The sequence below is a fragment of the Talaromyces atroroseus genome (assembly GCF_001907595.1).
Source record: "Talaromyces atroroseus strain IBT 11181 chromosome Unknown scaffold_8, whole genome shotgun sequence".
Lineage (NCBI taxonomy): Eukaryota > Fungi > Ascomycota > Eurotiomycetes > Eurotiales > Trichocomaceae > Talaromyces > Talaromyces atroroseus.
Window position 1 is genome coordinate 1,117,555 of NW_017971440.1, and position 17,718 is coordinate 1,135,272.

General features: G+C 47.6%; 1 protein-coding gene across 1 annotated transcript; it reads right to left on the reverse strand.

Annotated features, from left to right (window-relative positions):
* Positions 1-369: 369 nt before the first annotated feature.
* Positions 370-17,298, reverse strand: UA08_06299 (hypothetical protein; the record flags this gene model as incomplete). Its single annotated transcript, XM_020268607.1, has 1 exon — positions 370-17,298. The coding sequence occupies one exon, from the start codon at positions 17,296-17,298 to the stop codon at positions 370-372; it is 16,929 nt and encodes a 5,642-aa protein (XP_020118866.1).
* Positions 17,299-17,718: the final 420 nt, after the last annotated feature.

The following is a 17,718-nucleotide window of genomic DNA, read 5'->3' on the forward strand; positions in this document are numbered from 1 at the left end:
TGTAGATGCATACGTAGTTCTTGTTAGATCTTCGAGTGGCTCACTGATTCTTTATGTGAAATATTCTTAACTCGATTTTTATAGCATGCTCTTAACCCGTGTCCATGTATATAATTTTCAGCGTATATCTAATTCAGTATCACAGGTAATGCTAATGGAAGCAAAAGTCCATGGATGACTTTGGGTCCCATTCAAGTAAAAATATGAATACTAACATACATTACAAATATATGCGAGCTACCTAAACTATAGTTATATATGCTCCTATATAAGTTCGACGCCCATATAGATAGGTATTCGGTCACAAAGGCACGAGCAGTATCCGCATATGCTTCCTCCTTTCTTTCCATTCCCTCCCTTTTCATCTTTTCATCCCCGAAGCGCCTCTATAATCTCCTCACAGTATGCAGAAAGCAAGTGGAGGATCTCGTCAGCACCGCCCTCGCCAATTTCTGCTGGATTTGCAAGTAACCATAGACGCAACACATTATTTTCTGGATACACGAGCACCGTCGTCCAGTGTGGCATTGCCACGAGCTCATACCAAGTAACCACCACACGGTCATTTTCCAAGCGTAGCTCTGGTTCAAAGGCCATATTTCTGAAATGCACCGCAGATGAATAGCGTGTGCCGGACGGCCAGTGCGTGCACCTTTCCACGAGGTCATCCCAGTCGAGACCCTCGTGTGCCGTACGGTCATCGATTTGCTGTGCAGATGCTTCCACCAGATCGCGTAACTGTTGCCGTCTGCTTGTAGCAGTTGAACGATCATTCAATGGCTCCAGTCGAAGCCTGAATGGTAGCATGTTCACACACGGCCCGATAACGGAGTCGAGACCAGGCATAGCTCCGTTGCGGCCTGTAGTAACATTGCCAAAGACTACATCTTGGACATTGGCTAGCTTTTGAAGCACGAGTGCCCAAGCAATATTCACTACAACAGTTGGACGTGTCCGTCTGTTGTCGTCTGCATCGTGGAAATATGGCAGAGCATATGAGCGTAGAGTGCGTACTTTGCTTCCACCAGGTTTGTATATCAATGAGGTGGTTGTGCTTGAAGTCCCATTTAGAACATTCTGCCAGTACAGGCGGGAGCTTTCTGCTGTCTGGACACGATAATGCAATAGGCTCGTCCAGTCCGGTGTTTTCTCGATGCTGACATCGTTAAACGCGGCGGCGATTGCTTGTAGAATCCGTACACTGCACCAGCCATCGTTTTGCATGTGGGACAGACGCAGAATGACACGTCGTCGGCGACTCCCAGTGCTCACAAGTGTGATCTTAGTGAAGACATCGCTCACTTGAGCTCGGCGACCATCGGTAGGACAATACTGGTTGGAGAAGGTAGTTATCTGCTCCTGTGTGGTGGTTTCTTCTATCAACAAAGGAGCCTCGCGAAGAAAAATTTGATAGTATCTGCCTTGATGGAGTAGAAAGCGAGATCGCAGACTCTGGAAAGACTGTACCACAGCCCTAACTGCTTGAACTAATTTTGGCCATGAACTATCCTCACCGATATCCAAGTAAGCATATTGGAGCCCTAGAGGCTCCTCTGCGTTATGCATGTAATCCACCTGGAATCCATTTGCCGGGACAATATCCTCAACCTGGCTGGCGTGCACATCTAGTGTTGGTGTTACATGTGCTTCGATAAACGCTTCAATGTCCCCTATGCCTCTGACAAGACTGTACGGTTCATAACGAATATTTTCGGCTTTGGTTTCACCCAACGGAGTCATTCTTTGAGCAAGTAGAGCGAGCTTTGGACTTTTAAAAACATCACTCGCCTTCAATGCCAGACCGCGCTCATGGGCTTTTGTAGTTAGTCGCATGACTCCAAGGGAATCACCGCCCAACTGGAAAAAGTCGTCGTCGCGCGAAATAGATTTAGAGTCTAATCCCAGAACATCAGCCCAGATAGTGACCAGCGCTGACTCCTCTTTGTTTGATGGAGGAGTGCGAATCGGCTTTACGACATCTCCACGAATCCATGTTAACTGGTGTACGCGAAGTTGTGCCCCAAGCTCTTTCAAACGACGACGATCTGTCTTGCTAGAGCTTGTCTTCGGTATGGCTGGAAGAGTAATGAAAGCTTCCGGTTGGAAATGAGCAGGGAGTTTAGAGTCCAGCCATGATCTGAGCTCGGGGACAAGTTCTTGAAGGCTTATTTCTAGCTGCACGCTTGAGCCTCCCTCAGTAGGAACAATGGGAGAACTGACAAAGACCACCAACATCTGCCTTTGATGGCCCTTGGCCCCAAAGTTGACTTGCACAATCTCTACTGCAAACTCCAATCCACGCGGGATATGAGAAGAAACCGCGTATTCGATTGCTGGTAAATCCACTCTTTGACCACGTATTTTGATCTCGGACCCGATTCGCCCGATGAAAACAATACTGCCGTCTTCTGCATATCTTGCCTGATCCCCAGTACGAAATAGGGTTCCTCGTCTGCCGGGGACATTCTTTGTGCCGACCAGGAGCCACGACGGGTTTTCAACCAGAGGATATTGGTACGGTCCAAGGTACCCTGCGCCGATTAAGGGGCCTTCAATCAGTATTTCTCCAGCGGCTCCGACAGGTGCCAATTTATCTGGATTTCCAATTTCTGTCAGCCATAGATTGGCTCCGTGACCATTGCCTATAGATCCCAACTGAGAGCGATCTGTTATCTGCGAAGAAATGGCACAAAGAATTGTGCATTCAGTCGGGCCGTACGCATTTACTAGACGGACCCGATGCCCCCAGGCCTCAATATCGCTCTTACCTAGTGCCTCGCCGGTTAGAATAAGTGTCTTCAAGTCGGGGAAACTGGCAGGATCGAGGGTTCGGGCAACCGACGGCACCAGTTGTGCCCAGTTGATACGGAATTCGCGGATGAACGAGCCAATGTCACCCTTGAGGGTCTCGTCACTTGGGACGCAGAGACAACCGCCTTGGGTTACGGTGTAGAAGAAATTGCACACGCAGGCATCGAAGGAGTACGAAGAACTGTCAAGAGTCCTTGAATTCGCGTTTATTTGGTACCCTTGAGCTCCGGCTTGGTAATGAATGGCGGTGGCTAGATTCTCGTGGCTGATGCGAACACCTTTTGCGGCGCCGGTGCTACCGGAAGTGAATACTGCATATGCAATGTCATGTGCCATTGGTGATGGAATTTCTGGGGCGTGGTCGACGTTCTTCTGTGCATATTGACCATTGACCAGTGTCTCATCAACCATTATAGCACTGCGGGCTAGTCGAGCAGCGCGATCTCTCGTCTCAGCAGCGCACAGGATAATATCGGCGCTCAGAGGCTGCATGATTGCTCTTAGATGCCCCTCAGGGTGGTCTGCATCGAGTGGAACAAATGAACCGCCCGCTTTCAAGACAGCAAGCATTGAAACATTGGCCCATATTGACTTGCGAAACAGCAAGGGCACAAAGCAACCGCGGCGAACACCGGATGCGATCAAATGGTGGGCAAGACGTGACGATAATACATCTAGCCTGCTATATGTGAATTTTCCATCCCAGCCGTCGATTGCTAGCGTCTCTGGTTGTTGATTGGCGATTTCTTGTATCATTTGACAGACAAATCGGTCAGGAGAAACAGACATTGGAACAATCTTGTTCCATGCCCAAATATCGTTAAGATCTTGTTCGCATGTGGAATTTAGCGAGGAAACCGTATCTGGGAGTCCGGATCTAAGAATGAGAGAGATTTGTTGTATCATATACTCCCACCGGTTGATCAAGCGATCAATCTGTGCGCTCGAAATGAGGTTTGAGTCAAAACTAGCACGAACAGTGACTTTATCGTCAATTGGTAAGATCTCCATCATTAAACCATACTGATTGAGCACAGAGTGCTGGTTAGGGAAGCCTTCAATCTCTGTCTCGTCAACTTCTTCCATTATCGCGTCCTTCGTAGCACCATAGTCGACGTACTGGCTTCTTCTAGGAGGTTGTATTACTAGCACGGTCTGGAAATTGCAGGCTGCCCGACATGAATCGTCAATGGCGCGTATTGCGTGGATGCCGAGATGCTCGTGTGGTATCCATCGAGCTGTCATGTCCTGTATCCTTGCCACGAATTCTCGCACCCCCAACTTCGGATTGACATCGACCAGAATAGGCACAGTTGTAACGGCCGGACCAATCACTCTATCTATTCCGTCGATTAGGGCATTGCGTCCTGTGAGGATTGTTCCCAATGAAACTACTTGATTTCCGGTGACGTGAGATACTATGGCGGACCAACTGCCATATAACAAACCAGAAAGGCCGATAATGCCCGAGGCAGAGCTGACGTCTGCGGATATAGTTCTTTCCAAGTACGTTGCGGGGGTCGGATCATAGTTATGGTAGGGAAGTGATGGGAACACGCTGCTTTCTTCTGCACCTGCAAGTTGTCGACTCCAGAAGGACATGGAGTCCTCTTTTCGTTGTGTCAAGATGTATTTCACCAGGGGTCGCATATCTAGAGGAGCAACTTCTAATTTTTCTCCATAGTATGCTTTCCGAACCTCAGCTTCAATGATGGGAAGAATCCAGCCGTCATACGTAGCGTGATGAATGGTCCAAACTAGATAACGCTTCTCATCAGATGCGTTGATAAATGACCACCTGGTGAGTCGTGTGGCCGGGCCCATGTCAAAATCCTGAGTTTGCTGCAGGAATGCATGCATGCTGTCGTATTTGTCCCATGCGATTGATGTCTCATTGATGACCACTTGGTTGAGACCATGGTCCTCGAGATCAACAAGGCGAGTGCGAAGAATGCGATGTCGGTGGACCACTCTCGTCCAAGCATTACGGAGTTTAGCTTCGTCGATATACTTGGGAAGTCGATATAACCTCATGCTAATGAAGGAGTGTGGATACCTAATAGTAGCAGCCAGCATGCTCTCTTGAAGAGGCGTACATGGATAGACATCCTCAATATCCTCACGAGCTTCTATGCCGCACTTGGCAGCCGCCTCGGAGCAAACCGACGCAACGTCTGCTGAGTCCCCAAGCAGCTGGAAAGGCTCAATTGAGCACGAACCGGGATTCGATTTCTTGTCTTTCTTCTCAAGATTCACAGACAGCTCCGAAAGTTTAGGCGTGGCGAATATATCCGCTACTCGTAGATCGAAACCCTTGTTGCGAGCAGCAGCAACAAGTTTCATTGCGGAGATTGAGTCGCCGTTAAGATTGAAGAAATGATCATCTGCTCCGATTTCTTCTATAGGAATCCTCAGAGCTGCTGCCCATAGCTCTTGCATTGCCCTCTCATTTGGAGTAGACGGTTTTCGACGGGTACTTTGTTGGTCTGTTCTGCCTCTGTATGTTTGGTTTACTTGTGCATTCTCCGCTAGTTCGATGAGTTTCCTTCTATCAACCTTGCCATTGTTGGTGCGAGGAAGAGTCGTGATAAAGTAGTACACCGAGGGTACCATATATTTTGGAAGAATGGCCCCAGTGTGTTCGTCCAGCCTTTCCAGTGCACTTATTACAATCTGTTGGGGGTCCGTCAATTCGCATACGCCGTTTGTGTCCGCCTTGTCAGCGACGAGGAAAGCCGCCAACTTTTGATCCTCCCCTAATCTTGACTGTCCCAGAATGCAACATATCACTGGCCCAACGTGGCCCGTTAGAAGCTTGCTGATATGATATTGGACCTCTTCGAGTTCAATTCGCTGACCGTGGAGCTTGACTTGGAGGTCTTTACGAGAAACAAAATGCAGGTTACCATTTTCATCGTATCGTGCCAGGTCACCGGAGAGGAACATTGATTTGGAGTACGGTTCTGGGCCATGACCAACAGACTGCTGCCACGGAAGGTCAGAAGCTAGGTATGATGCTTTGGTCAAAGATTCATTGTTGTAGTATCCTTTGCCCACAATCGGACCCTGGATAAGGATCTCACCTACTGCTCCAACCGGCATCAGTCGGCGGTAGTTCTGTGGGTCGACGATCCATGTCAAACATCCGGAACCCCTTCCAATGCCAGCATGACTGGAAGCATTTGGCATACCAGGATTCATGGTTGCAACTGATGTACATTCCGAAGGCCCATAGCAGATAATCACGCGTACACTTGGTTTCCAATGCTCGAACTCCCGAATGTCAACAGGTTCACCAGACAGAATAAGGGTTTCGATATCGGGGAGTCGACTTGGATCAAGTAAGCGGGCAACTGAAGCTGTGAGCTCGGTGAGGGTAGCAGCTGATCTAATCAATGCTCCAGAAAGGTCATTTTGTCTTTCTTCTTCACTTGGTACAATGAGGGTGCCGCCGACAGTGAGAACCTTGAATATCATATTCCAACTGACATCGAAACTGTATGAAGCAAACTCAAAGGCTCTTGTTTGTTCTGTGAAGCCGGACTTTTCAGTTTGATGTTCAATGGCTGATGATAGAGCTCGATGGGTTTGCATAACACCTTTGGGGGTCCCTGTGGTGCCAGATGTGAAGAGAATACAGGCATTATCATCGAGCTGGACAGTATCAATGTGTTCTAGATGGTTTGTTCCAGTGACAGCAGGCTCGATGCACGATTCGATAAGAACAATGTTCTCAGCGAGCTTGTTAGCAAGCTGTCTCAGCGACGCAGTGGCAAGAATAACTTTTGGTTTCACTTGATTAGCAACCGCTGCTAGTCGATTAAGTGGTTGCTTGACATCTAGGGGTAAGAAAGCTGCCCCAGCCTTGAGGACGGCCAATGCCGCTACAGGAACGTAGCCGGACTTTGGAGAGAGAATAGGAACGACAGAACCTCGCCCTAGTCCATGACTGCTTAGCTGCAAGGACAGATTGTCTGACATTGTGTCTAGTTGTGAGTAAGACAATTTACAATCCCATGAGTCAATGGCGACCTTTTCAGGGCGTTCATTTGCGCTTTCCAGAATTACTTTATGAAGCAGACGGTAGCTAGATACGGGCAGGTCGGCGTTCCATTTGAATATGTCTTCAAGATCTTCCTTTCCGAGACCGTCGATCTCTGAAATATGACTCTTATTGCTGAACGATGACATGACGAATTCCAATCTGCCGGTGAGGCGCCTAATTTCACGTTGGTCCAGGATGGCTGGGTCATAAACAACTTGCAGGTCAAGACTGTTTTTCGCAGGGTAGACGAACAAAACAAGCGCAAATGTGTGGAAAGCCTCTCCTTCCTCGCTCTCAGCTTCATATGTAGAGGTTTTTATTGCATCGACGTCTTCGGTACCCGACTGTGAACTTGGCGTTATGACAATGAGGGTTTGAACTTTGCAAGCAGCGCGCGTGTCTTCATTGATTATCTCAATGTTCTTGATTCCTATGTGCTGATAGGGCGCCATTTCAGACGTCTCCTTCTCCACAGTATCTAGAAGTTCTTGTGTTTGCTGGACTTCATTCTGCAATTGAATTCGGATAGGCACTGGTGTGATCGTTGGGCCAACCACTTGCTCAAGGCCCTCAACTGCAGCATTGCGTCCAGCCAATGTCGCAGCAAATACCACGTCATTAGACCCGGTAAGCTTTGAAACAATCAGAGCCCAAGCGGCGTGAACTTTTGCCTGCAAATTCCCAACAGAACCTGCATCGAGGCTTATCGTACGATTAAATGTCTTTGATGGCCGCACTTGATGGTTTGCTGATGGCAATCGGGGGTAAACGTTGACAGAAGTGCATCCAGAAAGACGGTTCTGCCAGAATAGTTTTGCCTGTTCGAGGTCTTGGGATAAGATGTAACGAACAAATGCGTTGAACTCCGGAGGCCTGTGAATTATACGGTCTTGATATGCCCGGCGGAGCTGTTCCTCAATAATTAAGGTAGACCATTCGTCGTAGAGGGCATGGTGTATTGTCCATACAATCTTTGGAGGCTCAGAGCCGTCGATGATTGCTAGCTGCGATAGCGAATTGCCCAGGTCTCTGCTATCCTTACTCGATGCTTCAATATAAGCTTGTAGACTATGATACCTGCTCCATGTATGTCTCCTGATAACTACTTGTACGAGACCCTCGCCCTCGATTTCGACGAATCTAGTACGCAGAATAGCATTGGTGTTAACAACAATATCCCAGGCTTGGACAAGCTTATCAACATCAACGTTTTCTGGAATATCATAAACAGACCGCTTTATGTAGGCTTGGGGTTGTTTCAATGTCAGAGCAACGAGCTCAGTTTGCAGTGGTGTGGAAGGATATATATCTGCGATATCCTCCACGGAGACACTACAAGTGGTAGCAGCGTTTATCAGGATATCTTTCCGTTTCACTGGGTCTATCATGGAAAATGGCGCTGGAGAGTTGGACCAGGTTCGCACAGAGTGAATCCTCAGGGCCATCGAAGACAGTTTTGGGTATTTGATGATATCGGCGACTGTTAAGCCAAGGTCCTGTTTGCGTGACAGATTTGATAGTTTCATAGCCGCAATAGAGTCGCCTCCCACGTCCACAAAGTCAGCATCAGGTGGGAGCAGGATAGACTTTTGCCCAAGAGCTGTAGCCCACAGTGTGCCCAACAAGGTCTCAACCTCCGTAAGAGGCCCATTGAGGGGTTCCACACCAACCTCGCTTTCTTGTGCAGTGGATGTAAGTAGAAGCTCAGGTCCTAATGCTCTCAATTTTAGGCGATCAACCTTGCCAGAAGGGTTTCTCGGAATCTCTGAGATGATGAGGAAGAACTCCGGTACCATATACGGTGGCAGTCTCTTGCTGAGGTATGCCCTAGTTGACTGTTTGTCGAACGGAGCATCTGCAGGAACGACGCAAAAAGCGACAAGCATGGGACGACCTGAAGACGGATGAATAACAACCTCACAAATTGACGAGGCATACGGTAAAGCACGTTTGAGGTGGTATTCAATTTCGCCGTATTCGACTCTCTGGCCTCTCAATTTGACTTGGGTGTCTGCGCGTCCTAGGTATTGGATAGTACCGTCATAACACTGCCTGACTAGATCTCCCGTCTTGTAAAGTCTGCCTCGTCGTCCAGTATGGTTTTTGTATCCACGTTGAAGGTACTCTGGGTCTTCAATAAACACCTTGACTGTTTTTTCAGGCTGTTCATAATAACCTGAAGTGACTAACGGCCCCTCATTGACCATCTCTCCTACGGCTCCAATGGCCACCAATTCTTCGTGGTTGTTTGGATTGACGACCCATGACCTGACACCAACTCCTCGTCCAATGTTAGACGCAGATTCAGGCGTAGAAAGACGAGTGAATATGCACAATGGCGTCGTTTCCGTTGGTCCGTATGCTCCCCAGAGTTCTAGCGAGTCTTTCCACATTGATACATCCAGAGGAGTCACGGCTTCTCCTCCTAGATATAGTCTCTTCACAGTGGGTACATCTTTAGGGTCGAGGGTACGAGCTACAGATGGTGTTAAAAATAGTGCAGTGCTTTTGAAGCCCGTGATGCTTCCTGCCAGGTTTCCAGTGCGATCTTCCTGGGAAGGAATACACACACAGGCTCCGATAACAAAACCTAGATAGAAATGCCATATGTTTGCGTCAAAAGCGTGGGATGAGAAATCATACACCCTATCCTCCTTGACGAAATCAAGCTCCCTGGTCTGAGCCACGGCAGCCGAGGCAAGGTTTTTATGCGTTACCATCACACCTTTCGGAACCCCAGTGCTTCCTGATGTGAAGCAAACGTACATCAAGCGGTCAGTATTCCGGGGCAAGCTCTCGATTATGGGATGTGTGCTGAGCTCTGTGGAGTCTTTGTAAGCACTTTCATCCACAAGAAGAGTATTTTGACCAAGTCGTTTAGCCAAATCAATTTGCAACGGGCTCGAAAGGACCAACTTCGCCCCCAAGGCTTCAGTGATCAACTTGAGCCTGCTCTCAGGATAAGAGACATCCATAACCCAGAAGGCAGCCCCAGTCTTGACGACCGCTAGCATCGCAGCGGGCACCAAAACAGACTTTTCAAAACACAGAGGCACAAATGTATTCAAACCAATTCCTCGCGCAATCAATTGGGCAGCTAAGTTGTTTGAGTATTGATCAAGTTCTCGGTAAGTCATCTGACCATCATGAGCAATCACAGCCATCTTTTCTGGATATTGTTGTGCGTTTTGAGCGATAAGCTCATGAATGAATGCGTCCACTGCCTCTGCCGGAGTTGCATTCCAGTCCCAGATTTGGGACAAATCCTGCTCACTGGCCACGTCAAGCTGGTTGACAAGCGTTTCCAGCGGCAGAACACATATAGTCGAGAAAATGGAATGAAGTTGTTGAAGAATCAGATCTACATATCCTGCAGAGATGGCGGATTCTCGGAAAACAGCTTCCGTAACCAGGCTCGTCCTTGTTAAATTCAAATATATGAGAAGATAATTGTTGTTGAAATTGCGAATATCATCGATTGTGTCATCAACCTCAAATATGGAGTCTCCATCGATCCTGTCTTCGGTTTCCAGGAAGACAAGAAGTGTTTGGAAATTGCACGCTGCACGAGCATCTTCGCTGATGCGAGATATATTCTGAAGACCAAGATGTTCAAACTCTTGCATTTGAATGCCGTCTTCTCGCAGGGTATCCAAAAGCTTCTTAATTGTCTGTTCCCGGTCGACATGGAGAAAGATTGGGGCGGACGCAATTGTCGGGCCAGGCATTTTCTCCACGTCTTTAACAGGAACATTGCGGCCAAGACGTGTCTCACCAAAGACAACACTTTCGCCACCAGTATGGCGAGCCATTAGAATAGCCCATGCAGCACGCAAAAGCACTGCCGGCGAGTACCCTGGAGGGATGCTTTGGGGTAAGCCAAATTCTTTCCTCGTTAGGCTATTCACTGCATCTCCGTTTATAGACATTGGCGTTTTTGGGAAGTATGATGCATTGGAAGCGCCAGAAAGATATTGTTCCCACCACTTCACACTCGTATGCTCCTGATGCTGAATGAAGTCTACAAAAACATTGTAATTAGGACTTACTGTACCGAGATTGTGAGACTGATAATATTCGGAAACTTGACGTAGAATGATATCCATTGTCCATGCATCGTAAACAGCATGGTGCATTGTCCATATGAGGATATATGAAGGTTTCTCCGTCGTGGATTTGTCACGAACGATTCCAAAGCGAGAAAGCTCATTCCCTAATCCCATGGGTATCTTTGCTGTCTCACGAAGATAATCCTCGGTACTGTCGTACCATCTCCATGGCTTTCCCTGCTGACGAACAACTACTTGAAATAACTGAGCATCTTCAGACTGGACAAGTCTAGTTCGTAAGATGTTATTAGCATCAACCACAGCATTCCAAGCCTCTAATACATGCTCGACAACTAGACCGTTGCCGAATCTGAGCAATGTATGTTGCACGTAGGCAGACGAATTCCCCGCTGTCAGCGCAAACACTGCCTCTTGGAAAGCCGTGCATGGGTAAATATCGACAATTGCATCTCGAGATATATTGCAGACAGCGGCTGCTGATGAAACCAACACGTCCCTTGAAGCCCCTGGGATGAGAGAAAATGGCTGTATCGTGCCAGGTATAATCTCCTCTTCTGTTATCTCCGTGACCAACTTGGACATCTCTTCAAGTTGAGAGTGTCGGAACACGTCTGCAACCGTTAACGATAATCCTATGTTGCGTGAGTGCTTCGCCAGGCGCATTGCTGAAATAGAATCGCCGCCCAGCTGGAAAAAGTCACTTTGCGTTGTAATTTTTGTGATATCGATTCTGAGCACACTCGACCATATATGAGCGAGGGTAAGCTGTCGCTGACTGAAGGCTCTTCCTCCAGCATCCGCTTTTTGCTCTGTCATTTGGCGAATGTAATCCCATGATATATTAGAAGCGTCATCTTTCAATCGCTTACGATCTACTTTTCGTGTTGGCGTGAGGGGAATGTTGGATGTTTTTAGAAAAAGACTAGGGACCATGTAGGTAGGAAGAGAAGTTCTTAGGGTTTGCTGTAGCCCTGGTGGAGGAGAAACTGGCTCAACTATAGACCCTGCATCATTTTCAGCGCTCCCGGTATAGGTATGCCATTGACTGTCGTGAGAAGTAACTAGATATGCCGTGAGGACATCAGTTCCATCTACATTGAGAACATCAGCCACTACTTCTCTGAGTGAAGGGTCCGCGGTCTTGACATGGAACTCTACTTCGCCCAGCTCGATGCGCTGACCGTTTATCTTAGCTTGTGTAGAAATGCGGCCCATATAGACAATTGTTCCATCAGATCGATAACGAGCCAAGTCTCCGGTTCGATAGAGATAGCCACGTCTCCCAGTCACCGAGGCAGAGCCTTCTGACAGCCATGATGGATCACGAATGAAATTGTCATTCGGGGCATTCAGGTAGCCTGGGCTGACAATAGGCCCTTCAATTACAAGTTCCCCTGTAGCACCAATTGGCGACAAGTTGTCGGTTCCAACGTCAACGATCCATGCTACGCAGCCAACTGCATGGCCAATGTCGGCTGCGTTCTCAATGTTCGTAACAGCTCCCTGTACTGTGCAAATTTGGCATTCTGCTGGGCCATAGGCATTTATGAGATTGACCTTCTTAGACCACTGTTGCACGACATCTTTGCTAACGGCTTCTCCACTAAGAACAAGAGTTTGCAGTCCAGGAACTGCACTCGGATCGATCAGGCGTGCAACTGATGGGGTGATATCTGCCCAATTGGCAGTCAAGCGCGAAAAGGAGCCCTCGATGTCATTCTCTCTGTCACCTTCACTGGGGACGCATAGGCATCCTCCCAGGCACAACGCCATCAGAGCGTTATGAACTGCTATATCGAAGCTGTAAGATGCGAAGTCGTATATTCGCGAATCTTTTGTCAACTTCAATTCGCGAGCATGATGCCGAACTGTTGATGAGAAATTTCCATGAGTGATAGCTATGCCTTTAGGGACACCAGTGCTTCCGGACGTGAACACGACAAAAGCGGTGTCAGATGCTATAGATTGCGAGGAATAATTAAGTGTATCATTGGTACCACTACCGTTGACCTCTTCACAAACTATGACCTCTTTGCACAGCTTTCGTGCCAATTCTGTTGTCGGGCCTGTGGTAATAACGCATCTTGCCTCTACCTCTTCCACAATAGTCTGCAAACGCTTCCTTGGCTGGTTTTTGACGTCCATTGCGACAAACCCAGCACCTGTTTTTAGGATGGCAAGCATGGCAATGGTTGCCCACATCGATTTTTCCATGCAAATTGGTACTAAACTACCCCGACCTATACCTTTTTCGCGTAAGGTATGACAAAGTCGTGAAGAAAGTTCATCCACTTCGCTGAAACTTGCACTTCCATCCCAAGCCGCGATAGCCTGCGCTTCTGGTTGAAGCTTGATGGTTCTAGCAATAATCTCATGGACGCTTTCCTCCCCGACAGAAAATATTTCCTTATTCCACTGCCAGATTTTGTCGATGTCAGATCCACTGGCCAGCTGCAGCTCTCTAAGGCTGCGTGTGAGATTACTGCTGCGACCAATTGCATCTGCCACGTGCGCGAATTGATCAAGTAAAGTCTGCACCTCAGTGTTATTCAAAACTCGTGAATCATAACTGGCTTTGACTTGCAACTGGCCATTCTTCTGGGTAATGACTATCATCAAACCATATTCGTTGAAGTTCGACAATGTCTCACTTAGTGTATCATCGAGTTGTTCTAGCATGTGTTTAAGTTCTCGATCCGATGGACTTAGGGAAGATGGTGTGTTAACATGGAATTCATTTGGGGGATCAACAATGAACAAAGTCTGGAATTTGCTTCCTTCTCGTGTTATCGCGTTCAGTTTTCGAATTCTGCGCAAGCCCAGGTTTTCAAATGGCATGGTCTCCAAGGCTTGGTTTTGAACAGCAGCAACGAAACTTCTCACGCTGGCATTCGTATCTATTTTGACCCGAACAGGAACAGTTGATATGGTAGGGCTGAGAAGGTCTTCGATGCCGTTTATTGCAACGTTGCGACCAGAGACGGTTGCGCCAAAGATGACATCGTCGCTCCCGGAATGCTTCGATACTAATAAGGCCCACGCAGCTCTCAATAGCGAAGGAATTGATGCACCCTGGTTAGCATTCGATGGAGTCGGGAAAGCTTTCGATAGCATCGAATCGGCCCTAGGCTGACGGACTTCATGTGGCAGGGATGGAAATGCTACTATGCTTTCTGGCTTTGCTAGCTGGCGTGTCCAAAACTCTACTGCTGGTTCCAATGGGATTGAAGTGACATGTTTAATAAAAACATTGAACCCTACACTTTGTTCAATCCGGACTCCTTGATAAGCACGGAAAACCTCTGCTCCAATTCGTGGAAGAGTCCAACCATCATAAATAGCGTGATGCATGGTCAACACAAAGTAAACTGAACCAAGGTCACGCACAATGGCCCAGCGGCAAAGCTCTGTACCTAGTCCCATTTGCTTATGATTGTCCTCTTTGAGATAGGTTGCTAGAGGCTGAGTTCGAATTTCCGAGAACAAATTCTCCTCACGCAAGACCACCTGCACAAGGCCATTGGATTCCGTATCAACGATCCGGGTTCGAAGAATTGGGTGAGTGGTTGCGACACGCTTCCATGCTTGTGCAAACCGTTCAAGGTTGATGTGCTTGGGCAATGCAAAAGTTCCACGGCCAACGTACTTCACCGAATTGGCAATTAATCCTTCCTGCAGTGGCGTACAAGGATATGAGTCTTCTATATTTTCAATGCTAGTTTGACACAGAGAACTAATCTCCTCTAGAGATTCTTTCGCTTTTAGAAGTGAGAAATTGCCAGGGGGCCTTGGAAGTGATGTGTGAGACCACTTGCTTTTAATTACTAAATCCGACAGTCGTGGATATCCAAAGATCGTAGCGACATCGAGCTGGATACCAACTTTGGCTGCTGTACTGACAAATTTGATAGCCGTTAACGATTCGCCACCGTGAGAAAAAAATGTATCTGAAGGGTGAATTGACTCTATGTCAACGTGAAGAACATCGCTCCAAACGTGCCTAAGTAGCTCCAGCTTGGAAATTTCCCCGTTTCCATTTTGTTGCTTTGTTCCTTCTTCGGGCCCCTGGCTACTTCCATTAACATAGCCACTTCTGATGGCTGTTCCATTGTAGTTTGTGGTGGAATACGGATGGCCATTAGTCTCCAACGCATCCATGGCCTTGTTCTGCCATACTATACAGCGAGATACTGGGAGTGATAGCCCCATTTCTCTGAGCTTCCTATGATCTACCTTGCCGGACAGGGAGAGTGGAATTCTGTCAATTGCTGCGTACGCACTTGGAATCATAGATGGAGGCAGTTTGCTCTGAAGTTCTGTGTTGACACGATCAACTAACGGTTTCAGGCTTTCCGAAAATTGACTCTGTGGCTTGTTCACAAGATCAACAACAAGGAATACAACGAGCAGCTCGGCTCCACTCTGCAGCTTTATAACCTCTGGACACCACTGAATTGAAGGGGGAATAAGGTCTTGTAAATGAACAGAGATCTCTCCGAGCTCTACTCTCTGCCCCCGGATCTTGACTTGCATGTCACGGCGACCGATGTAATCAATCTCTCCATGATCTGTATACCGGACAAGATCACCGGTACGATATAGGCGCCCTGTGCGCTCATTTTCAAGACCGGACATCCGGTCGTGCAACCACTGCGCATCATAAAAGAACTTTGCTTGTGTAGCTTCTTCGTCATGAAGGTATCCCAGGCCAATTTGTGGACCTTCCAAAACGAGTTCCCCTATTCCTCCAACCGGTGTCAGTCGATCATGGTCAATCGGATCCGTTATCCAGCAGGCACCTAATCCCTTGCCAATAATAGTCGGTCTTTTTGAAAGAAGGACATTATAATTCAACACAGTAGTTACCGTGCACTCAGCTGGACCGTATGTATTCATAACTCGGGTGTTAGTTCCCCGCCATCTGGCTACGGCATCTTCACTGCACGGTTCACCGCATAGATCCAAAACTTCTAACGTAGGTGATTCAGACGGACGCAACATCTTAGAAACAGAGGGTGTCATCATAGCGCGTGTAATCCCATAGTTTTGCACCACCCGACCCACGTCGTTTTTACATTCCCAGGATGAAGGGATGCATAAACAAGCCCCGGTCAGCAAGCTGATGAATATGTCGCCGAGCGAGACATCATATGCATATGAAGCGAGCGCAAGAACCCTTGACCGCGGTGTCACATCACTCAAAGCGCTTACCAATGTGACAAAAGTACATATGTTGTTGTGTGATAGTAAAGCAGCCTTGGGAATTCCCGTCGACCCTGAAGTGAACACAACATATAACGGAGTCGAGGGTCCGATTTCAAGTTCCCTCTGTGGATTTGCAGTTGGCGGGGGCGTAGTTTCCGGATGGTTAGAATCAACAATAACAACCCGCGACGCAACAAGCTCTGCCCGGTGCTTCTGTGAAGCCGATGAAAGTGCCAGGATCGTTTCTTGGCTAATGACCCGTGCTATTTGCCGCAGTCTGTCGTCTGGAAGATTTTCATCTAACAAGGCAAACATGGCTCCTGTCTTTATCACGGATAGAATGGCAACAGGCGTCCATTTAGACTTCTCAAAGCATAAAGGGACGATGTTCCCTGGTCCGATGCCGGCATCATGGCTCAGGTGCGACGCAAATTCATTTGACAGTTGATCTAACTCCGCATATGTGAATTTGCCGTCCCATGCATTGACCGCAGGTGAATCCGGTTGCTTAGCTACATGTTCAGCGAACACCTGGAGCGTAGTTCTGGGCTCGGGAGCTTCAATGGAGGAGTTCCAGTTCCATACGGTGCTGATGTCCCAATAACTGGCTGTGCTTATTTTATACACATGCTTGCTGCTCCAGTCTTTTGACAGTGAATCAATTTCGTGAAGCACATGCTCGAATTGTTGCAGAATACGCAGCCCCTGGGCGCCACTACTGGTGGAATCATTCGGCGCTGCAATCATGTTCACTGCTCGGCCTTGTTCTAGGATAAAACATTTCAATGTGAAGTCGATTTTCGCATTTGATAGTAATGTGCCAACTCCGTGGTTTGACCCTGTAGTTTCCGAGTACTCACAGCCGTTTCCCATCTCCGACTCTGTGGGAATGATATGTAAATGCGTTTGAAAAATCGAGATTTGATCTGTTTGTGCAGCATCATATCTCTCTGAGAGCTGCCTTTGCAACTTTTTGGAAAGCTGGTCGAGTGTTTCTGTCTCGTCTATCTCTAGACGAATGTTCCTGGAGTGGCCTGGAGATGTGCAACCGGTGGCCCAAAACGAGAAATTTGATGAACCGGCATAGTCCTTGAGCAAGACTGCCCAAGCTACAGCAACCTCTAGCGAAGAGAAGCTGTTTTGAAGTTGAAGACGTGTCTCGTGCATGTTGATGCTTCGAGCGTAGTAAGGTAATCTCTCAATAGATAGTTACTGTGAATGAGAAAATGAATATCTGAGGCTAATACAATCGTCAATGTACGCACATGAAGTTGAATCCCCTCTGTGCTAGCTTATCCGCCACTCTCTGGAAGGTTTACGCCAACAATAGCTGTTCTTCCTGGTCCATTTGCAGGGTGACATGGATTTGCAAGATAATGTCAAAGTCCATAGGCAATCAATGCTTCTCCACAACGAAGGTGAGCCTTTAGCAACCAGTACCTACTCCTCAATAAATTACTCAGTACAGCCCCGTTAGATCCGCAGGTATTGGAAATATACAAATTTCTTTTCATCACACCATTATGCTAGTTTATCATTCAATCGGTAGGTTACCCTTTTCCACTAATTAGTTAGTTGACATTCTGG